Source organism: Polypterus senegalus, chromosome 10 (genome assembly GCF_016835505.1).
Source record: "Polypterus senegalus isolate Bchr_013 chromosome 10, ASM1683550v1, whole genome shotgun sequence".
NCBI classification, from domain to species: domain Eukaryota; kingdom Metazoa; phylum Chordata; class Cladistia; order Polypteriformes; family Polypteridae; genus Polypterus; species Polypterus senegalus.
The window spans coordinates 23,076,381-23,102,012 of NC_053163.1; the positions used below are offsets into that span (position 1 = coordinate 23,076,381).

At 40.5% G+C, this 25,632-nt stretch overlaps 1 protein-coding gene across 1 annotated transcript; it reads right to left on the reverse strand.

Annotated features, from left to right (window-relative positions):
* Window positions 1–6,893: 6,893 nt before the first annotated feature.
* On the reverse strand, window positions 6,894–16,176 carry LOC120536940 (E3 ubiquitin-protein ligase TRIM16-like). The gene is made up of 6 exons (XM_039765515.1): window positions 15,537–16,176; window positions 12,896–12,991; window positions 10,507–10,740; window positions 10,268–10,427; window positions 8,795–8,851; window positions 6,894–8,077 (listed from the first exon to the last, which is right to left on the reverse strand). The coding sequence occupies exons 1-6, from the start codon at window positions 16,122–16,124 to the stop codon at window positions 7,536–7,538; spliced, it is 1,677 nt and encodes a 558-aa protein (XP_039621449.1). The 5' UTR covers window positions 16,125–16,176; the 3' UTR covers window positions 6,894–7,535.
* Between the last annotated feature and the right edge of the window lie 9,456 nt (window positions 16,177–25,632).

Consider the following 25,632-nt stretch of genomic DNA (forward strand, 5'->3'; position numbering starts at 1 on the left):
CTTCTCCACTGCGGTACACGGGTATATATATATAAATGTATATATATACCCCGATCTACAATACATACTTTAGCATAGACAAGCCACACGCTGTGGTGCAATTGTAGAGTCTTCGCCTCTAACGCCGAGGTTCGATTCCCGAGAGGGGGTGTACTGACTATGTACGCGCGCTACCCGATTCATTTTACCTTCGCATCTCCTTGGTTTGGGACGTATGAAAAAATATTAGGTTAACGCAGAATCATGTTACGTTATTTTTAAAATTTTCCCTTTCTTACCACAAGCACAGCTGAGAAGCTTCGATGCATGTACTCCATAACGCGTTAAAAAAAAACGCATTTAATCACACTTTCAATTCCAAGCAAACGGGAACTTTTGTCAATGCATGATTTCCTGGTACATCCATTACACTGATGCACACATCACAGCTACAAAAATGTTAGAGTCGGAATAAAGCGTTCCTACGACTGATCATTTCGACTACCCGAGAGAAGCCTTGATAAAAGCATGGTTTTGTGCACACTGAAAAGCAAGCAAAATTAGATGCATTACAGAAAGCGGACTTTGTGGCTCTTACTGGGGATCATTGGACTTCCGTGACCGTCAGTAATTCTAATTACATCTAATTACAAAATGTTCAATGATCACACTGTTTTAGCCTAATGTACAAAATAATTTTGGCTAATGTTACTCAGAGTTTAAAGAGTAAGCTGGTCAAATTACCTTTTATGTTTCTGACTTATTTTTTTAAGAAGAAAAACTGCACTTTATGTTGAAATTTTGGTTATTATTATTTAAAGACAATACTATTCTGAAAATCTACTTAAAGTACTTAAACTACCACTTTATTTTTAAGTCTGCCCAATTTTAACCAGGGATGATATTTTTGTTTCTGTTTTGAATTCAAATGCAGTTTAGAAGCTTTTTTTTTCAGAAATTAAAACAGCTTCAGTTTACAATATTCATGTCCATGTCTATTATTTGATTCTGTAAGCCCACTAAAACCGTTTTAAATTAAAAAAAAAAACATTTGCGATTTGGGGCAAATTTACGTGTGCGATTACATACGATTAATCAAGATTAATTCTTACACAGCCTCTAATTAATTGGATTAATTTTTTAATCGAGTCCCACCTAATATATATATATGTAGATATATATATATGTAGATTTGTATATATATGTGTATATACAGTATGTATATATGTGTGTGTGTATATATACAGTATGTGTATATATGTATATGTATATATGTATGTGTGTATATGTATATATATAACTGTATATATGTGTATAGATGTATATATATATATGTTTATATGTATATATATGTTTATATATGTGTCTGTGTGTGTGTGTATATATATATATATGCCAGCAACACTCATGACAATGACAAAACAATAACATTGTCAATCATGTTACGTTATTATTAAAATGTTTCATTTTCTTTTTACTTCTCCGCTGCCAATCGCAGGTATTTTGCTATATATATATATATATATATATATATAATATAAATAGATAGATATGACAACAACACTCATATCAATGACAAAACAATTACATTAACAATCATCTTACGTTATTTTTAAAATGTTTGCTTTTCTTTTTCATAACTTCTTTAACACACTACTTCTCCGCTGCGAAGCGCGAGTATTCTGCTAGTATACTAATAAAAGGCAAAGCCCTTACTGACTGACTGACTGACTGACTGACTGACTGACTCACTCACTCACTCATCACTAATTCCCGTGAAGGTAGATGGCTGAAATTTGGCAGGCTCATTCCTTACAGCTTACTTACAAAAGTTAGGCAGTTTTCATTACGAAATTCTATGCGTACCGGTCATAACTGGAACCTCCTTATGTACATATATACTGGCCATAGCCTGCAGCTCGGTCGCCATGTGGGGCAGAGTTGCGTCCCTCATCATCACGCCTCCCACGTAATTGAGTGCCTGCCCATATAAGGCCGTCTGTCAGCGGCAATCCAATAGAAACACTCTGCCGCTAAATATTCAGACGAAGATGAGATGGTCAGGTTGGTGTTTGGCATAAACTCAGCGAAACTGCGAGAGAAACTTTTAATTGACGGGGTCTTAGCTAACATTAAATAAAACCATGGACATCGCACGAGATAGCGCAAGCACAGCTGAGAACCTTCGATGCATGTACTCCGAGCAGCTCACGTGAACTGACTGTGAACGTAGTACGCAGACAAAAAGCAAGAGCTCCAAAGAGCGCTGAACAAAAAAACATTACACAATTGAGAAGGCAGCAAAAGAATATGAAGCGAGTGACGTATACAAGCATATTCATAGTTCAGCTACTGTGGAAAGAAAGCAAACGGTGGAAAAAGTCAATGTCCAGCTAAAGGAAAACAGTGTAAAAAAAAACCCGTGCATGCAGTGTGTGATGTCTCAAATAAAGAGGAAGACAAGCTCTTCATTGATGCAGTAAGAAATGAATCAATGAATGAAACCTGATATCTTTACAATGGTTGACAAACATGGACTGTAACACAACACATCCTCCAAATACGAACCTGATTGAAAGAAATAATGATAATAAAATCCTTGATGATAGCAACACTCATAACAGTCACAAAACAATTACATTGACAATTATGTTACATTATTTTTAAAATGTTCCCTTTTCTTTTTCATAACTTCTTTAACTACTTCTCCGCTGCGAAGTGTGGGTATTTTGCTATATATATATATATATATATATATATATATATACCCCGATCTACATACTGTGAAATAAACGAACCACACACTAAGGTGTTAGCCGACTTGCTGACCAACCACAAGCGTTACCTGGTAGGTAACCACCAATACAATCAGATTGTGATTCAGACTACGAATGCCTTGAATGTAATTACCCCAATCTACATACTGTCAAATAAACGAATCACACTCCGTGGCGCAACATAAGAGGCTTCACCTCGGACGCCCGAGGTTCGATTCCCGAGAGAGAGTGCAGTGAGTGTGTATGCCTGATGAGCCCAGAATTCGGCCGAAACACGTGTCGCGTACTCTTTGCATTATTTGACAGTAATAACTATTTCAACCATATATATGTGTGTATATATATGTGTGTATATATGTAGATATGTATATATATGTGGATGTATGTGCCTATATATATATGTATATATGTAGGTGTATATATACATGTGTGTGTATGTATGTGTGTATATACAGTGCATCTGGAAAGTATTCACAGCGCATCACTTTTTCCACATTTTGTTATGTTACAGCCTTATTCCAAAATGGATTAAATTCATTATTTCCTCAGAATTCCACACACAACACCCCATAATAACAACGTGAAAAAAGTTTACTTGAGGTTTTTGCAAATTTATTAAAAATAAAAAAATTGAGAAAGCACATGTACATAAGTATTCACAGCCTTTACCATGAAGCTTAAATTTGAGCTCAGTTGCATCCTGTTTTCCCTGATCATCCTTGAGATGTTTCTGCTGCTTAATTGGAGTCCACCTGTGGTAAATTCAGTTGATTGGACATGATTTGGAAAGGCACACACCTGTCTATATAAGGTCCCACAGTTGACAGTTCACGTCAGAGCACAAACCAAGCATGAAGTCAAAGGAATTGTCTGTAGACCTCCGAGACAGGATTGTCTCGAGGCACAAATCTGGGGAAGGTTACAGAAAAATTTCTGCTGCTTTGAAGGTCCCAATGAGCACAGTGGCCTCCATCATCCGTAAGTGGAAGAAGTTCAAAACCACCAGGATTCTTCCTAGAGCTGTCCGGCCATCTAAACTGAGTGATCGGGGGAGAAGGGCCTTAGTCAGGGAGGTGAACAAAAACCCGATGGTCACTCTGTCAGAGCTCCAGAGGTCCTCTGTGGAGAGAGGAGAACCTTCCAGAAGGACAACCATCTCTGCAGCAATTCACCAATCAGGCCTGTATAGTAGAGTGGCCAGACGGAAGCCACTCCTTAGTAAAAGGCGCATGGCAGCCCGCCTTCTAGTTTGCCAAAAGGCACCTGAAGGACTCTCAGACCATGAGAAACAAAACTCTCTGGTCTGATAAGACAAAGATTGAACTTAATGGTGTGAATGCTAGGCGTCACGTTTGGAGGAAACCAGGCACCGCTCATCACCAGGCCAATACCATCCCTTCAGTGAAGCATGGTGGTGGCAGCATCACGCTGTGGGGATGTTTATCATCGGCAGGAACTGGGAGACTAGTCAGGATAATGGGAAAGATGTCTGCTACAATGTACAGAGACATCCTGGATGAAAACCCTGTTCCAGTGCGCTCTTGACCTCAGACTGGGGCGGCGGTTCATCTTTCAGCAGGACAACAACCCTAAGCACACAGCCAAGATATCAAAAGAGTGGCTTCAGAACAACTCTATGAATGTCCTTGAGTGGCCCAGCCAGAGCCCAGACTTGAATCCGATTGAACATCTCTGGAGAGATCTTAAAATGGCTGTGCACCGATGCTTCCCATCCAACCTGATGGAGCTTGAGAGGTGCTGCAAAGAGGAATGGGTGAAACTGGCCAAGGATTGGTGTGCCAAGCTTGTGGCATCATATTCAAAAAGACTTGAGGCTGTAATTGCTGCCAAAGGTGCATCGACAAAGTATTGAGCAAAGGCTGTGAATACTTATGTACATGTGATTTCTCAGTTTTTTTATTTTTAATAAATTTGCAAAAACCTCAAGTAAACTTTTTTCACGTTGTCATTATGGGATGTTGTGTGTAGAATTCTGAGGAAAAAAATGAATTTAATCCATTTTGGAATAAGGCTGTAACATAACAAAATGTGGAAAAAGTGATGCGCTGTGAATTCTTTCCGGATGCACTGTATATATGTATGTGTGTATATATGTAGATATGTATATATATATATGTACATATATGTGGATGTATGTGTATATATATATATATGTATATATGTATGTGTATATATATATATGTATATGTATTGTGACAGTAGGGGGGCGCTATCGCTCCCTTAAACCCTCAGGTACCACGCCAGACACCAGGCAAAAGTCCAAAAATAATTATTTATTATAATAATCAAGTGCACAAAGCACCACCACTCCACTATTCTCATAAACCAACTATACACAATAATAAATCAATAATCAACAATCCTCCACTCCCAAACGCGTTGCCCTCCTACCACCCAGCTCAGCTCATTGTCTGGGAGTTCCCGTAGTCCTTTTATACCCCCTGACCCGGAGGTGCTTTTGCCCAACAGTCCATAAGTCCTTATTCCTTCTGGGTCAGGGTAAATAGTCCTTATCTTCACCCCGGAAGCACGTCACTTCTTCCTGTCACGGAATTATGATACACTTCCGGGTTATAGGGCATAAATGAGTCCATTGGCCTCCCGACAGTGACTCCCAGTGGTCTCCAGGGTATCCAGCAGGGCTGTGCATAAAAACTACATAGTCCATGAGGCCCTGCTGGAATAGGAAGCCGGCCATCCATCACAGTATATATGTAGATATGTATGTATATATGTATATGTATATGTGTATATGTATATATTTGTTTATATGTGTGTGTGTGTATATATATATATGACAGCAACACTCATAACAGTGACAAAACAATTACATTGACAATCATGTTACGTTATTTTTAAAATGTTTCCTTTTCTTTTTCATTAATTCTTTAACACACTACTTCTCGCTGCAAGTGGGTATTTTGCTATATATATATATATATATATATATATATATATATATATATATATATATATATATACTATATACTGTATATTTTGTTTAGTTGTGGGTCCTAAGGTGACCCTATTCCCCTTTACTTCCCTATACTCTTTATTACATGGACTTGAGCAAAATTTTCCCTAATCCCTGTTATAGCCCTCATATGTTACACTGTATTTTATATCTATGACCTTAGGGAACAAGAAGAGGTGTTGGTGAGGTAGGGAAAGCTTACCCTATGGTTTGAATGTTGATCCCAATGCCTCGGTGCAGTGATGGGGACGCTGTGCACAAATTGCACTATCCTTCAGAAGAGACGTAAAAACCGAAGTCCTGTCTCTTTGTGGTCATAAAAAATCCTTGGGTATCCTTTGTAAAGAGTAGGGTGTATCCCGATGTCCTGGCTAAATTGCTCTCCATGGCCTAGTTATTCTGGCCCCCTAGTCATCCTCTGTGTCTGATTGGCTATCTCTCTCACCCCTTCACCACCTAATAGCTAATGTTAATGAGCATACTGGTGCAAAAATGGCTGTTGTTGCATCATTCAGATGGATGCTACACATTAGTAATGGTTGAAGTGGCTCCCCATTGACTTTGAAAAGCGCTTTGAGTAGTGAGAAAAGCTCTAAATAAATGTAAAGAATTGTTATTATTAAGATAGAGCACGGGAGAAAAAGTAACACTTTTATCATATACTAGCCATCCCGTGAAGATCCATCCGCAAAGTAGTGAAACAGGACAGTGAGGAAGGCCCTACCCGGCTCTTCACTTCTGACGTTACACTTCCCCCTCCCCTCGGCCAATCAAAATCTGTCTCGAACTATGATTCTTAGCACAATGAGAAAAGTTGCAAAATCAACTGGAATGTTCAAGAAAATTATAGAAAAAAATCTGATCTAAATCCGTTAAATAGTTCTCTCGTTCGCTAGCTAATTGGATGTAAGACATGCTCTGAGGCTGGTGCGTGAGTTAGGAAGGCCTGAACCCCTTCCGCCTCGGCCTGCTGCATGCCTCTCGGATTCGTGCAAATAAATTGTTGCCACAAGCGAACTATGATACATAGCGCAATGAGAGAAATCGCAAAATCAACCAGAATGTTCAAGCAAATTATAGAAATAAATCCAATTTAAATCTGTTAAGTAGTTCACTTGTGAAAAACAGACAGAATACAGACAGACAGATGTTGGATTTTATATATATAGAGAGATTATACGTAGATAATACGCCTAAGATTACAACAATGCACAAATGCAAATATTTGCAAAATGATATTACTACAAGCTTGGAAATAATCAGTTCATCTTGTATAAGCTATCAGGTGCCTTTCTAAAGTTGTGTGTTGATTGGCCTCTGGTCCAACGTGGTTGAGCATGGCCCTTAAACAGAGTGGAGTAAACAGATAGCATGACCTGTCTGAATATGTCAGCCGAGAGTGAGAGAGTTTCTTTTCTACCCTGTCTTTACATTAATCCTGCTTACCTGATGTACCTCCTGGAGTAATGGGATAGGATAATTCCCTGCTTCATTCCAGTCCATGCTTTCCTCCTGGAGGCTGAGCTGGTGTCATACATTTGATTTATCTCTTCCATTCCAGGCTATGCTGGACTTTCAGTTCAGCCTACCTGTATTCCCTCAGGTCAGCTGGCCAGAATCTCTGAAATTTTTCTATACTAGTTTTAACCTTTAGAATCTACAACAATTCACTTTCTAAAGTATTTTAAAGTGCATACTTTTCTCATAATAATATTACACCATCCTCATAACATATCCCTACTGCCCTTTTCCTGTCTCCCATGATTTGAAACACCATTTTAGCACTAAGCCTGCTGGTTCACTTGGCAGATTGTCACACTGGAGCCATAACAATTAAGAGAAAAGCCTGGATAGAGCAGTTCAGTGAAGTTGCCCTCAAACCTGTGAAGAAGCGTCATTGTGTCTAAGATGCTGTAAAACGAGAGAGTACCAGAGGGGTAGTCCAAGTACACCCCGATTCTGGAGGAGTAGGGGGCAATTATTTCTGTTTCCTGTTTATTGTGGCGAGCGGAGTAGCTGGAACCAGAACAATACAAGCCCCAGGAGCTCTTATTGCCTCCCAGATGGCAGTCTTCATCTCCTCCTTTGCGCCCAATCGAATGGTAAGCTACTCCAATGACTGCACGATTCCCAACAGTCTCCACTTCCCAGTAGTAGCGACTCTTGTACAGACCCTCATTGCAGAGGACTTGTAACCAACGATCAAATCTGTCAGGGTGGTCGAAGCTGGGACAAGGCTCTGTGCTGTGTGTGACTTTCCTGACATCTTCAGACAACCACAAGTATTCATTTGCTGTGCATGGGTTCAAGGTGAGTTGACAGGCATCTACAAAAGGTAGAAATTCGGAGGGTTACACTTTAGTGCAGCAATTGGAAAGACAGAATTAGTTGGATGTATGGAGGGATGAAATGAACATGAAGATGAATAGCCTCAGAAGGTAAGGCCAGTCTTGCAACAGAAAATAAATCAGAATTACATGGGTTTTTTTTCCAGATACTACACTGTGTTGGACTTTATGAAATGATTTGGGTGCAGATAATTGGGAAAATAAAGAAAATGTAAATTGTATAGGTGGGACATGGGGCCACCATTAGCCAACAGAACAGCTTCAGTATAGATTCGGCAAGAACCAGAACTGCATTGAGTGGACATCACACTATTCTTTCATGGTTTCTTCATCAACCGGTGCTTTCATGCGGTTGTCTGAGGTACCACTTTAGTATTTCCCATAATTCTCCTATTGGAAAAAGAACTGTTGAGTGGGATGGCCAGAACACAGTATATAATTTATATAATTGACATATTCCTAGTACTATTCCCTGAACACCTATTGTATGTTGCTATTCTTGTACGGGAAGACCTCACAACTACCAAGAAAAATTATTTCACACTAAGGTCAAAGTGATTGCTTAGAATTACTTTGTATTTACTGGAAAGTACTTTGTGAGAATCAGCAGACCTAAAAAGTGTCAGTAAAATACACCCCACGGTATATACACCTTTGAGTGTCAAAGAAATCAGCAATTGGAGAAGTACACTTACATTTTAAAAAGTCTTGTTCGCTTCTTGGAAATCTCAGGATGTAAACTGACTCTTCTCCTACAGAACAAAGATGACAAAAGCAAAATACGGGTCACTCTTTACATAGGAATCTCATGCTTATTCTTGACTTCCCACACTTGCAAAGCAGTTTGGATAAACATCATAGAGTCTATAGGAAACTGAAATAAATGCTTATGATATAAGGACAAGGATATATCTTAACGAAAGACCTTTAAATGAAAATGTTAGGTAGGTGTAACTAGGAAAGTGGACTCAAATCTTGAAATCCCACCGCTGCCTCCATGAGTAACCCAAACTTTAATTGTACTTCATATGTAAAGTTGCTTCAGTTGCTTAGTATTTTTTGTTTGTGCAATGTACACCTGGATGAGATTCCACGTGAAGTTTTCTAAAATTTTAGGTGAAGTTCTTTTTGCTTTGATTATGTTTTGGTATTTGGAACACTGTGTTAATCTTCAAGGGGAAATTATCTATTGACATAACCTTTGTTAGGTCAGAGCACAGGGTCAGCCATTGTACAGCGGCCTGGGAGCAATTTTCAGGTTAAGGGCCTTGTTCAAGGGCCCAAGGGAGTAGGATCCCTTTTGACAGTAACAGGATTTTAACTGGCAACCTACCAGATACCAGCATAGATCCTTAGCCTCATGGCCACCTTATGTTAATAGATGAATCAGTAAAAATGTGTAACTTCACCCTTTGGTGGACTAGGGTTGTTTTCTGTCCTAAGCCCAAAGTCGCCAGGATAGATAACAGCTTAATGTAACCAACTCTTGGAGGCAGTGTGTCTGTGATTAATGAAAAGTGAAACAGAAAAGTTTCAGTTCACATACAGTTTCTTGAATTTGCCCCTAAGATTTGCTTTCAATTTGATATCACAATTATAAAAAGTGAAACTCACTAATATGAGATTTTGTGGGGAAATCAAGGGATATGGCTCCCCAAGGATTTGTTACCAAAGTCTCTTTCTTTGGCCGCTCTCCAGCACTGCCAGTTACTCAACTCATTCACCCAGCGGGTTTCACCTGGAACCGCTCATTTAGGGTCAGAGGTAACACCATCAGTGTTCAGTTTCTCCAATTCCATGAGTCAAAGTAATCCAGGATCCTTTCAGGGGCTCATTGGTGGCCACTTGTCCAGACCAGTGGATGCGTGGTGCTTGTAGATAAGTGTTTTCTGCCCACATCCCCCTTTCTGTGAAACGCACCCTAATGATTTGTGCCCTGCTTTTGCACATGGTGAAGGTTCACGATGACATGAAAATGTATGTGCTAATGGTGTTTATTTTGCTTCTGGTAAACCACAGTTTGTTTTGTGATTCCTGGGATAGATCCTGCCTTGCATCCATAGGCTCTGGCTAGAAAGATATGGGTGGATGGATTTACTAGGACAGAAGTTAATACATTAAATAATAAGATCAGCAATGGCCTGCATGGTCTTGTGTATTTATCACACCTTTCTTGGTTGTTTTCAGTAGCTGACATTTCTTTACTGGTTCCATAGACTCCTTCAGAGAAGACAGCAACTCCTTCAGCTCCTTAATAGAGATGTCACTGCAGATCGTGACGGACAGCAACTCTTTATCTCCAGGAGGGACAGGAGGGCATGGAAAATTCTACATCAGGAAAGCAGAAAGAATAGAGTTAAAACCAAATAACTGGGCCTTTGCTGAGGCCTTCTGCTGACACCCTCACCTGGAGGAAGTGGATTTGGTCCTCGACCCGTGCCAGCTCTGACAGCTCCCTGTCTCTCTTCTTCAGTTCTTCAATCTCCTTCTCCAGCTGCTCCTTGATGCCTTCCACCGTCTTCACTTCTCTCTCTGCCTGGTCTCTGATCAGCTCACTCACTTTCTTGCTGGCCTCTTCCATGGACTGGATGACCGCATGGAATGCTGCTTCACTGTCCCGCACCTCTTTTTCTGCGGAGACCTAAGTGAAATAAGAGATCAGAATTAAACCAATTCAGTTTTAAAGCAAGAAGAAGTCTATTCTTTTTAGGTGCATTCACATCTCTCTATATATAAAATCCAACATCTGTCTGTCTGTCTTTCCGCTTTCCACGAGGGATCTACTTAACGGATTTAGATTGGTTTTTTTTCTATAATTTGCCTGAACATTCCGGTTAATTTTGCTACTTCTGTCATCGCGCTAAGCATCATAGTTCGCTTGCAGGAGTGATATATTTGCCCTAATCCGAGACAGAGGTTGCGGGCTGAGGGGAGGGGGAAGCGTAACGTCAGGAGTGTGGAGCCGGGCAGGGTCCTCCTCACTGTCCTGTTTCACTTCTACACGGGCGAAGCTGCAGGGGATGGCTAATACTGTATAACATGAAAAGCACCCACTTCAGTCGCCCTGTTTGACTGTCTGGCCATATGAAACAACTGAAGTCTCACTGGACAAGGAGCATATATAGTGTGAAAAAATATGTACTATGTACAATACACTAAATATCTATCCTAGAATGAAGACTGCAATAAATACAACAGATACTATGATTCAGTGAGTTTTAGAAATTTCTCAGTGCTTGATTCAGCTTCTTTTTGTTCATAGTTGTTCCCATTTTGGATTTTCCAAAGTGCTGAATCATATTTTACACTTATTTTTATTAATAATATTACTTTCAGTTTAATAGAATAACTTACCATTTCTGTTTCTATTTTGTTTTTGTCTGGCAACCATTACTATGCACAGTCAGTTGTCTGCAGAAAAGAGAACAATTGTGCTCTAAAGCGTGTATCACAATATCTTTTGTATGTGGAGTAAGTGTTTTGTCTCATGACTAATACGTTTCTTTTGGGCAAAAATATGCCTTGCCTCAGGTGGTATTATTTAACCTGTCAGGCCTGCTCTTCTGAGATGTTTGCCTCTCGGAAGCAGCAATTACACAATGCTTAGATGGACTCCACACTATGATGCCTAAGTGCTTTTGTCGCTTTCCAAGGGGAGTTTAACCAACACAAAAAGTTTAATGGTTTCTATGGTCATTATTGTCACATGTACAGAGTGCAGTGTAATTCTTACTTGCATATGCTAATCAGCATGAAACAGGTCGCCATTCTCCAGTGCCATGATCAATGAGTATTACCGCCTTACCTTGAAACTTCTGTCTTCTTCACTCTCAGAACAACATGTTGCCAAGTTTACGTGGCATTTAACCTGTGCTAACTGGCCAGCAGCTCAACCGAGCCGGGACGCCCGAAGACTGGAAGGAGAAGGGAAGGCAAAGTATTTTAGGACATTGCCTCCCCCGAGTCTCTAGAGCGCAGTTTCCCTACAGTATTGCGCCGCCCTGGATTCCTGCAGGGCACTGTGGGATATGGAGTTTAGCATCACAACCCTGCTGGGTACCATGGGTGCCAACATGGGATGCTGTAGGACACTGGGAGACAAGGTTCTCACTGAGTCTGGGAGTACTAGTAGGTCACAAGAAGTACTTCTGGGCTGATTTAAAAGCTTGAATTCTCCATCTGACCTGGAAGTGCTTGCAGGTCATGTGAATGGAAGAGTAGGGGCACTTCTGGGTCGGGGACTATATAAAATGACTGCTGAAAACCCAGCAGATGAGCCTGAGGTGGACAACGCTTGCTGGGAGGAGTGGAGGAGAAAGAAAGAGAGAGAAGATTTGTGGTTATTGTGATTTGTGCTTTATTTATCTGTTTATAGTGGCTGTGATGCACTGTACATGAAGAAAATAATTAGAGAATACATCTTAGTGCTTTTACCTGGTGTCCTTTGTGTCTGTCTTTTGGGTTTAAGAGGCAACAGTGACTCCTAGTGTCTACAAATCCTATTCAAGACAAATCATTCTAACGAATCCATCTGTTTAGAAAAAAAAATGTCCTGCTTCTTCTGTATTCAAGTTGAACCATTGCTTCAGGGAGCTACTATTTTCTAAACATTTATAACCAAGGTAAAGCCAAGTTAAAAGTTACATCCCATTACCCTGCAAAAATATCCCATTCACGAAGATTAAGGCGGAATATCAGAAACACCATTCCTCTTCATAAGATAATGAAATGGTGGACACACTTTTATTATAATCTGGAATGACACATGAGCTCCATTTCCAGCATGAATCTCTCACCTTGATCAACTCTGCGGCCTTCAACACCTCTTCCAGTTTCTTCTCTCTTTCCTGGACTCTCTGCTGGATTTCGGTCTGTGCTGTCTTTAACTGGGCCTGGGTAGTCAAAGGGGGATTCTTTCATTACTGATGTAGCATTCACAACAAAGGCAAAACAACTGTAAATTAAATAAACCTTAACAAATGCCTGTGTTCAGCATGGGCAATGAATTTACATTTACAGCAGACAGTTTGGTAAGTCCATTCTTAGGTTACATTTACGTTACTATATTACCACATTTACTTAAAATGAAAACCATCTCTGTGTTTTCACGCTATTTTCAAAAGTATCTCTGTCCACACTAAAATGACTGCAAATGCTTATGATGCAAATGTCCGCCAACATGGGGCACACATGCATTGATGGAAAAAAATCCTTGAAGGGGTGGTAATGCCACCGGCCATGGGGTTTATCACAGAACTGTAATGACAGCTGAATTATTTAGAAGCATAAAGGTAAGCAACATGCACTATGGAAAGCAACTCCTCTATGTCTGCTATTTTTGAATATGGTTTTCTTCTGTAATGTTGTGAACTAGCAGTCCCAAGGTGCATAATTCCAATCAATTCCAATACACTTCCAGAAATGCCCACTTGAGAGGGGTATACCACCAAACACTGGCTAAATATAAGGGCAACACATAATCTTTATAAAAAGAAAAGGGTGTATTTCCACAAAATGCTTGTAACAAGAATGAAGCTCCATAGAGCACAAAAGGAAAAATGGAGTTGCCTAAAACCCAAAGCAATTCAGGTGAACAAGATCCCAATACAGCAGTGGTTCTGAACCTGTGGGGCGGGCCCCCCTAGGGGGGCATGAAGTAACAAAAAGGGGGGTGCGAAGATGTGAAAAAAAGAAAACAAGAATCAAAAATGTGAAAAAACATCTGTTGAAACCAAAACAAATTAACTTAAACTACATAAAAATGTTACAGGGGGGCACGATTAAAACTGTTATGAAAACTCGGGTTGCAAATACTTAAAGGTTGAGAAACGCTGCAATACAGAAATCCAGAGACGTAATAGAAATGAGCAGACCAGGAGGTCAAGTAATCGGTAAATCACAATTTGGAACAGTAAAGCACAGGTAAACTCATCACTCCCACGCACCTTCGGGATTTAGTGGGTGTTGGGCAGTTCCTAGCGGTGATTGGCAGGTAACTCCGCCTCTTGGAGGGACCACCCACAAAACAAAAGGAACATAACGCTGGCAGCTTACAGACAAGATCAAAAACAAATAAAAGTACACGTGACCAACAAAAGCAACATTAACATCAATAAATGGCACACATGGCACAAAACTTTGAATCTGAGCCAGGAAAACATGACATGTGAAGGGTGACCAGTCAGAGACTGGGATGTTGTAAGGGGCAGGACCCAATCAGGGAAGGGCTATGTAATAAGAATGAACCAATCAGAGAGGGGTTAGAGTCTGCGCTTTCAACCCATCTATATTACAGTCAAGCAGGCATTTTCAGAAGTATACGACTCTGAAGAGTGTTTCGGAAGTTAAAAATGTCAGAGTAGTGTGGACGAAAGGACAAAAACAGACAGTAATGTGTGTGTTTTTAAATGAAAACAAAGTAGTGTGGAACTAGCCATATACAGTCAACATGAACTTTCACATGGTCAGTAAAGGTCTGTGCATTTACATGGGGTCAATAAGTATTAGTTATTAGTATTAGTCACAATAGTCAACAGTACTCTATTAGGGTCATGGCTTAGATCAGCGGTTCTCAAACTTTCGTATTTCACGCCCTCCCTTTTCTACCTGGAGTAATTCTGCGCCCCTTGCATAATATAAAATAGATGAGAATAACCCATGATACAACTAATGAAGGTATGATACTCATGTGGTGCCGTGGTATCCTATCATTTTTACTTCCATAAGATTTACATGTGTTCGGCTAACTTCAATGAAATATTTGCAATTTATTTTTTTTTAAGTGCTTTAATAACTGTTAAAATGCCTTGTGTGGTTTTTGGTAGTAATTCTAATCCAAAAACCCAAGAATAAATTATTTATTCTTTATTATTTTAATAAACGATTATATATGTTTTAATTTTTAAAAATCTCACAAACGAGGACCCGATGAAGTCAATCTGCTCGAGACGAACGTATTTTTGTCCGACAAATATTATACCGCTGTTAGTTGTATCATGAAAATAACCCAATACGCAGTAAATTATTTAACTCAATTTGGCAATATTGGCTATGCGGCCAATGTGGTGCAGTCGTGCCGCATTATCACCTGATCTAATGTTACCCGAATGTTCGCGACATGTACCGATACGTCTCGAACTTTCTGGATTGAAAATACACAACTATAAAAGCAGCAGTAGTGGCACCGTTTGTTAATTAGTCATTAGATCTATGCTTTAGAAATGTTTTATTTTAATTTTTGTTATAATGCATTCATTGCGATTATATGCGTGCAAATTTAAATTTGAATAAAAAATGTAAAATATTAATTTTGATGTCATTTATTCGTACAGCTTCAGTGCCCCCCCAAGTTGGCACGCCCCACAGTTTGAGAACTGCTGGCTTAGATATTCCACTGCTGGAATTCCCACCTTCCTTCATCCCACCCCTGTACATCACCTGTTTCTCCACTTGCTCTGTCTCCAGCGTTGCGGTGTCATGGCTCTTGTGTTCTGTCAACACACAGCTGTAACAAAGAGACAACCAGTCAGTCCTGCAGAAAAACTCAATGGGTTTCTGATGTCTTAAGCAGAGCTCCTGGGGCAGACGAGCCACTGGATCATCCAGCGTGTGCTTCTTAAATGCTTCAGAGTTTCTATGAGGCTGAATGTGAGTCTCGCAGAAGAAGGCCTGGCAGGTCAAGCAGTACTTCACAGCTTTTCGCTTCTTATCGGTGCAGACATCACACTCCAGATCTCCAGGACCTGCACAGCTTTCCTCAGGTGGGAGGCTGACCTCCATCTGTTTTAATTTTCCCATAACTTCAGCCAGCATGGCATTTCTGGACAGGACAGGCCGGGAGCTGAAGACTTCATTGCACTGGGGACACTTGTAGCCCTCTGCCTGATCACTCTGATCCCAGTGTTTATTAATGCAGTTAGTGCAGAAGTTGTGCCCACAGGGGGTCGAGACAGGGTCCTGTAGAATCCCCTGACACATGGAGCAGTTGAACATTTCCTGTAACATCGACAGCCGGGCTTCTGCCATTGTGCAGCAGTCAGGCTGAGGAATGACTTCTAAATAAAAGAAAGTAAAACCAACGATCCAGTTTTCAGGAAAGAGTCAGGCGTGGTCTTGGGCAGGAGCCAAATGCCTGGGAATTGCTTCATGTAGGAGTGATCCCATATGTTACCAGCACTGTGTCAGCTTTATATTTTAATGAGTGAAAACAGCAGGAAAACACAACCTGAGCTACTCAGTTACAGAGCTGAGATGCAATTCCAAGAAACAAGGAAACCAGAGACCTCTGAGAAGCTGGAAAAGTGCAAGTGAACTATAAAAAAATGAGTTAAAATTCCATCGGGGACAGTCATCTAGACGCAAGATATTTATAAGCACAAACGGCACTGATCACTGCTGACCATGGGATCAACCTTCCAGGCAATACTATCTAGTGAAGCTTTGTCATGGGATCTAGAATTACAGGCTGATTTAAAAGGAATGAGGCACACCAACATGTAACAAGTCATTGCTCTAGGGTGACATGTGTCACATGCATGCGCATAAGGAGCATCTGCAAGGCCCTGTTAATGTGATACCTCTGCCATAAATGCATGTGGTGTTTGCAGCCACTAACACCTCAGACTGAAGGACGAGTCAGGAGATGACTTCTGACATCACTTCTGGGTTTTGCTTCCTCCATTCCGGGACCATTTTAAAGAAAGACAACAACGAAATCAGCATTCATTTACAAACCCACCTCCAAGAAGAACACATCTCCAATGTGACAAACTCCTATTTGAGGAACCTGAAACTCAGGAGAGCTGATTTATACAACATGTAAACAGGCAACAGATGCTTGGTGTTTTTTTGTTGGACTTGTAAATGATGGAGTGGATGGACTGGCATCCCAACTGGGATCGGGGATGAAATCCTACCCAGCTGGGAGGTCATACTATGAAGAACACAGGAGTGGAAGTGTAAACCTCAATTCCTATCCCAGTCAGGATAAACGAATGATGGATAGACTGGGAAAGGTTAGAAATTATGAACAATTCATCCCCCAGCCCGAGTATTCCTCTGGTTCGCTCCCAACTTGGACACTTCCTGAGTTGCTTGTGAATTGTAGTGTGGAAGGGCACCCCTGTTAGGTCCTTGTGTGCCACCAGGCGGTGCTATAGGACGGGAACCTTCTTGCTTCTTGCAACTTATGTGTGGCCCAGAAGTGCTTTTGCATGCAATACTGAGGCACCAGAAGTACTCCCAATCCCACATAAAAGGAGCTGCTTTGCCTCGTACAAGTGATATAGAGTTGAGAGGGAGTGAATGACACTTGTGAAGGAGGAAGGGAAGGAGATGGAAGCTGTTGGTTTACTATTTGGTCTATTGTTTGGTTGATTAAAAAGACTAAGGTACTGTTAATAATGAATCATTATTAAATTGAACTGGAACTTGTCAATGGCTGGGATGTGTTTTGTGAGGGGGCACTGAGGCATCCCCTGGTGGTCACAGACTTTACTTTTTGGTTTTTTTTTCTTTGATTTCATGGTCATTGAACAAGGTCCCTGGACATTCCCAAGCCCTTTACAATCTCCTTCTTCATTCTTATTTTACACATGACAAACAAGAATGCATTAAAATGTATATATCCTTTCATTTAGTAAAAAACACAAAATCAGCGTACCTTTTTACTTCTGTTTCTATGGTACCTCTCATTAAACCTTATGGATGAAACCTGACCAAAACTCCAGGATAGGTGGCACTTTGTGCTTTCAGTAGTTTTACAGTTAAGTACCCCGCTTTCCATTTTCTGAGTATTTAATCTTCTTAAATTATCTTAACTTATCACATCATAGTATAGTAAGCCATGCTAATGTAGGAAAAAGAACACTTCCATGGGTGGTAGGTCATGCACTGGTGTTAAATGCGCTTGGAGTTTTGTAGGCAGAGACACCTGAGCTGGAGAGAGAAAGAAAGAGATGAAAGTGGCTGAATTGAAAGTAGCAGATAGGAAAAGCTGAAAATGACAACACACCCTGGCACATGTCCATGACACGGACATGTCTGATTGTGACCGCCATCCACAAGAACAGGCATCTAAAGGACTGCCTTGGAAAACAGGCATTATAATTATAGAAGGTTTTGGGACACAGCAACATGGAAGCCCCTGAAAGGGAGTCCAAGGCCGATGTGTTTGATGCAGTTACAGAAGTGTCCCTGAACTCAAAAGTGATTCCAGGATGAGACTAGAAGTGATTCTTGGCAAAAGTGGTTTTGGGCTCACTGGTTAACTGAGTGCAGAGTGAGGACGAAACACTTGACTAGCCAGAGGAAGATTTCTCCTCAGATGGCTGTGTCCTAGCTCATTTCACTGGTGGAAGCCATTGGGAGATGAGCCGAATAACAATACCGAGATGGAGGACTCGTTTAGATTTAATAGAAGTGGATCAATTGATCACGCACATCACAGATCATTTGAATGGCTTGTATCCCTCAAATATCCCAGCAGATGAAGTTCATGTTACCCTTGAGGACAAAGGTTCTAAGAAGAAAGCAGTGTAGCACCCCGGGTCCAAACCTAAGGGAGACAGACTTGTCAGGTGACTGAGACATGTCAGAAAGGGTAGAAGTACCTGAAAAAGTTGGCATAAAAGCAACTTAATGGGCAGCTTTGAAGGACGGGGTGCAGACACAGCACTTTGGCAGCACTTCAGACATGTGTCTCCTGACTGCTAGTGTCAATCAGCCCCTATATATACTCTTAGGGTATGGACCCTGGCTTTGGGTCACCTAACAGAGCCGGAGAAAAGTGTGTCATACAGGTTGCTTCTGACTTTAGATTAGCGGGACCAAAAGGTTAAAAAAGGCCAGAGAAGGAATGGACCAAGAGATGAAGAGTCAAGGTGAAGTTCAAATGAACTTTCAGTAAACATTAGAGCCAAAAGATCAGGAGAGGCAGAATCTGAAATCAAAACTCTTAGTGATAAATTGTTCCCACAAAATGCATCAACCATAACTAAAGAAGTGTTTCCCTAACTAATTTAGTGTGAACAAACATTGGTTTTGTTTGAAATCCAATAGCGTAGACATTGTGTGCAATACACCATCATCTTAAATGGTGTGGGATCAATGACATTTTATCATTTAACCAGCAACAGCACATCTGCCGACAACAACATGGCAGCACCCATCAACAATGGAACATAGACTGGTGGTGTGGAGGGGGGCCAGGGCCCTTCCCCAGCCGGGATTCCCCTATGATGGAAGGACCAGGGGGGATGACATATCCTGGACAATACTTCCCCTGGAACACGAGAGGGCAACCCCCCTGGATTACATCGGGGCCAGTGGGCGCTTGGACAGTTCCGGAGCTCTGGACTACTGCACTTTCGCCACAGCTGGAAGTGCTGCTGGAACAGGATCTGAGAGCACCTGGAGCACTTCTGTGTGTCCCATAAAAGGGGCCACTTCACTCCATTCGAAAAGCCAGAGTCGGGAGGAGGAAGATAAAACTTGCCGGGAGAGGAGCAGAGGCGTCAGAGAAGACTAAAAGAGAGAGAGAGGGAGAGAGAGAGAGGAGATTGAGGTGTATTGCTGGGACTGGGGAACGTGAAGACATATCCCACAATGGAAAAAGAAATAAAGTGTGTGGTGGTTTTGCACTTGTGTGCCACTGTGCCTGTCTGTGTCCAGGTTTGGGGAGCCGTACGGCCCCGATATACCAGAAGTAGTGTCCCAGATGAGATTTCCTGGCCGTCGGCTGGCAGGAGGCCAGTTCTTGTGGACAACCTGACACAACAGAGCCAGGCACACACACACGCTGTCACTGTGTCTGTCTGTGTCTGGGTTTGTGGAGCTGTACGGCCTAGATATACAACAGTGGCAAATGGGGAAAATCATTTACAATACGGTGGCATGACAATATCACCAAAATTCAGAAAAACAAGACAAAAGCTTAAATATTTTACATAAACTGGATGCATAAATTAAAAGATAATTCCAAGTGAATTATGTCAGAAGGTAATGGAGAGAGAGAGAGAAAGAAATTCACAATAAAGGGAGAGTTGAACTGCAATACCTTTCAGAATATGGAGGGTGGGTTCCGTATTCTTTGAGGTCATCCTGGGAATTAATCTTGATTGGGATGATAGTCAGTCCAAATCATGCATAAAGGTCATTTAACTGGAAGCAGATGAAATGATTCTGATTGGCCATAAAGAATATCAGTTGTACCTCTGGAATTGTGATGAATTGTGATTATTGTGGTTTCATAATGCGCAGATACCACAGTCAGAAGAGCTCCCGAAAACTCCTTAGTCACGTCATACACTGTACATGGAACCTACAATTCTGACCTTGATGGCTTAATAAAACATTTCAACATGCAATGGCAATGTGCTTCAAAACAAAATAATGCAAAGAGACATTTTGTTTATTCAAATTATTTGAACAATTGATTAATGAGCAATGATGAGAAAAACAGGCAAGTTTCGATTTGAGTACAGTTTTTTACAGCAACACTAAAATGTGCTTCATAGATGATTTCCCACTTGTAAAAGGCAAAGCTCACTGAAGAGTTTCTTGAGGTTGAAAGTTTTGTTTTGGTTGGAAACTAAGGAATCCTACTGTATAAAGCCGCATTCTCACTTTTGTGCTTACTTGTGGTCCTGCCTGCAGTTGTCTAAAGCATGTAATCTGTAAAACATCAGCAACATCAAATTTTTTTGTTTTGCTTCATTCACATCACTGTGAAAGAGCGCAGAATTTTTATTGAAAATGTGACATGCTGCATAGTTTCAACGTAAAGACACACTAAAATGCACCGTCTCTACAGGAAAATCTCACTGACCAGGACAACTCAACCTCTCTTGTTTTCCTCCATTACCTAACAAACACCTTATTCTAATTAACGATATGCATACTTACACACTTACTAAAGTTCAATATTTAAATACTAAATGACAGGGAGACCGAAGTGGAAATCATACATTGTGATCCCTTCAGACAGTAATGAAACACCATTCTTCTTTTGTGAATGGCATGAACTTTGCTGGAAGTGAAATGCAACCTATTTCGAGAATATTTGTGCAAAGTGAGTGTTGTGATGTGAAATTTTGCATACAAGTTGATAAATATTTTGTATGTCTTTATTTGTAACTTAGGCAAAGCAATGTAATATTAGTGTTACATTAGTGAGAAGCATTCATGTTTACTCCCCCTTTTTGGAATGTGTCTCTTTGAATTTTACGACAGGGTTTGGGGTAAGTGCCTTAAACCAGTTTGGTAAGTGTTTCTCTGCTAAAGTGTCTCTCTCAACCCCCGCAGGAAAGCCAGGCTGCCTAACTGCCAAGCTTTACCTTAACATATGGTTTTGGGGGGTGGCAGGTGTGAAGGTCTTCTATTCCCCAATTGGTCTGAAGTATGGCTGTTTGGATCTGTCTTGTATCAAAAGCCTTTAAGTTCCATGACGTCCTATTGGCTCTAGGAGTTGGACAAAAAACCTATAAATTTGCTCACTCCCTCACTCTCTCTCTCTTACCAAACTGACGCATGAACTGAAAAGGACAACACAAAGAAGAACACAGATCGGCAGCCATATTGAGACAGGCATGCGGCCTGTTCTGAAGAAAGATGACCACAAATGATGCCTTAATTAGAGACATTTTAAGTAACTAACAAGTCTGTGTGCTGCCTGAAACTACACATCACCATTTTTCAGGTTGTATGGTTGCCAATATTCAAATGTACTTTGCATATTGTTATTATTTATGAATATTACCAATAATACATTATTTATAGTGTAACTTAACTCCTGCTTGTCTTTTACTACACCTAATTGCCTGAGGTTATAGATGTAGAAGGGAAGGTGGGGAGAAGTTATATACTATAATACCTTATAAACAGTGGTAAGTCTGTGAGATTTGAGGCATTCTGACAAAGGCTACATATTAATAATACAAAAGGGGAAAGTAGAGCAATATAATACTCTACCAAGACAAAACAGTGAGACACGAAGCTTCACCGTGAATTCAATTTCATTTGTCTTGTTGTGCTTATTAATGAGTGATCAACAGTAATCTATTTTTACAATATTTAAACAAGATAAAGATGTTATATATCAAACTAAAAATAAGACAGATATTAAGATGCTGCATTGTCAGGGTTAGGTTAGGTTAGGTTAGGTTAGGTAGACTTTATTATCCCAGAGGAAAATTTGTTTGCAGCAGGAAAGTACAAAAACAGAAGCATTTGTTACACAGATCCAATGGATAAATGAAGACACAACATTTAATCCATCCATCCATCCATTTTCCAACCCGCTGAATCAATAAATTAATTTTAGTACAACGAACAATAATTGCTTTCAACAGTACACAAAACAATAATACAAAATTTAACATTTAGCCGCGTCCTCACTAGTAAAAGAATTTAAAATGTGTATAGCTCTAGGAATAAAAGAGTTCTGAAATTTGTTACTCTTTACCTTTGGAAACCTAAATCTGCAGCCTAATGGCAAGAGCTGGAATTGACAGCAAAGAGGATGGCTACTATCTGATGGAACTGAGGTGGCTTTCTTTCTAACTTTCTAACCTGTTTGCAGTACATGTCAGTGATAGATGTCTGCTGTGAGCAAATAATTCTACCGCTACTTTTTATAATGTTGTTAAGATGGTTTACATTCTTATTACTGAGGTTGTCATACCAACAGACAAAAGCAAATGTAACAATGGTTTCAATTAAGGACTTATAAAAGGGTCTCATTATGTTTTTGTCCACTTTAAAATGGTTGAGTTTCCCAAGAAAGAAAAGTCATGACTGCACATTTTTACAGGTTTAGTTTGTTATCAATGATTATTCCCAGATATTTGTATTGTTCTACAATCTCAACTGCCTCCCCTTTATTTAGAGTTGAGACAGCAGATGGCGGAGAACACTTGAAATCTACAACCATATCTTTTGCCTAAGAAATATTAAGTTATAAGTTAGAGTGATCACACCATTGTACAGACTGATTTACAGTAGGTCCATGGCTGTCCTCCTTATCTTGTAGAAGACTCACAATGACAGAGTCATCTATAATTTTCAGGATGTGTCTATCCTTGTGTAAATGCCTGCAGTCATTTGTATAAAGGATAAACCAAAGAGGAGATAGACAGCACCCTTGTGGAGTACCAATATATCTACTAAGGCCATCAGAGAAACAGTCACTGACACTCGCTTGTTAAAAAGTCCCGGATCCACCCCTCCAAGTTAGGGTCCAAACAGAACTGATCAATCAGATTGTTGACTAAAACATGGGGCTGGATCATGTTTGACTGTTCCTTTAACCTCTAAAGACATCTGTCCCTCAATCTCTTATGCTGTGATTTCTAATCATAGCAGGGAGTTCATCAGTTGTCTAGTAAATACAGTCAGGGCAATAAAGTGTTTGTGAGAGCTGAGATAACTCAAAGGAAAGTTTGATAATTAGCTTCAGAAAAAGGTGTATTACCTCTGCCAAAAAAGACGTCATTATTAAGCCAGTTCTGTGGCAGTATTGATTCTGCAAATGGTCATTATGTCAGAGAGGCCGTAATATAATCAAGAGCCAGCTGGCAAGTCTTGATAAGAACCTATTATCTTATCATGTATAGTATGTATTATTGTGATAGATAAGGTGGACAGAACCATTGTAGGACTTGTCATTGTGGCCAAGGTGACTACATGTGACCCTTACCTCAGAGAGAGCAAGAAGAGTCTTTATGTGCTAACAGCTCAAGGTCAATACTTACATCCTCCACAGTAATTCACAAGTGAGTAAGTTTTGAGCTTCCTTCAAACAGCGAGAGCATTTTGTTTGCCATTTTTTGAGGTTTAGCATAAGCTATGAGGAATAATAAGTGGGATGAAGAGAAAAAGTAGGAACAAATTTCTGTGAGAGCATCTATGCTTTTTAGTATGATATTCAAATAAGCGGTCGAGACCCAGCACAATAAAAAGTCACCTGTGTATTCTTGTTTTTGCCAAACCAGGAGATAACTGACCCAGAAGATCCTAGACTCTAGCTGAGCTCTTCCCATCATCCCACCTCTCTCATCCACCAAGCATAAAAACCCCAATGGACCCTCTGCCTCACTGCCAGATGATGGCTGCACTTTTCCTGGCACAAAGTCCTTTCATTATAAACTATTCTTCATCTCATTAAAAAGGGATTTTCACTCTTGGGACAGCAAACCTTATTGATCTCCCTCTCGGTTTTTCACACACTTTAGATTATATTTTAACAACTGTAGCACAAGAAGGTTTTGTGAACTTCTCAGGACCTGCTAGCATGCAAACAACAAAGCCTGTACGGGCTGCCAGTGAAATCGTTTTAGAGGTTCTCTTATTTAGTGTAGTCTTTTAGCCAGATACCCTTTGGCTAATTACTCATGTGAGAGCTGTATCATCTTCTTCATGAGAGCATGCCATTTCTTGCACAAACTAATTAATGAAGATACTGTACCTTTCCCTAGATTTTTGAGTATTATATTCCTTTTTAGTAGTTTACTTCTCATGCAATTGAACAGAATTAATGTTCTGTTATTAATAAAAACAACTCACCAGACTAAGCAATTAAACTAGAATCATTTGCAACAAACAGAATAAATTCTTTTGGGTCAGCAACGACTTTAAATGTGGGTCCTCATGTTTCACCTCAGCTCCCTTATGAAAGTGGAAAAGGTCTTGGTCTGCATTCCACTCCAATTATACTATGCTACCCAACACAGATAAATAAATATAAAAATGTTTATTCATGGGCGGCACGGTGGTGCGGTGGGTAGCACTGCTGCCTCGCAGTTAGGAGACCTGGGTTTGCCTCCCGGGTCCTCCCTGTGTGGAGCTTACATGTTCTCCCCGTGTCTGTGTGGGTTTCCTCCGGGTGCTCCGGTTTCCTCCCACAGTCCAAAAACATGCAGGTTAGGTGTGTGCCCTGCGGTGGGCTGGCGCCCTGCCCGGGATTTGTTTCCTGCCTTGCGTCATCTGTTGGCTGGGATTGGCTCCAGCAGACCCCCATGACCCTATAGTTAGGATATAGTGGGTTGGATAATGGATGGATGGATGTTTATTCATATATAAAATCCTTAATACTAAAATTGAAAATATACAAAATGGATTGTCCTACATTGCTAGTCCAGATCTTCAAATGAGCCCTAACGTCCAGCATTCATATTCTGGAATTCAGTCTCTGGCTAGAAACACCCAAACAAAATGATCATTTTCATAAAGAAAAAAAGAAGATAATGTCTATAAAAAAGTAGCAACAGAAACACCCTTCTGGGCCACTTGTCAATGCAGGACAACAGTTTGAAATACCCTGGCCATACCAACAATATCATCTACAGTAGGTGAGGTGTAGAGAAGAGATTCCAAGAGAACAGCACATGCTCACCTAGGACTGAGAGCAGGGTAACTCCACATGCAGACAATTCTCCATAGGCAGCGGCACACACTCATCCCCAGAGTCATCTGTGACTTGGCCTTTACAGTACATACCTCTTCTTTAACTACAACACAGAATACCAGGCACCAAAGT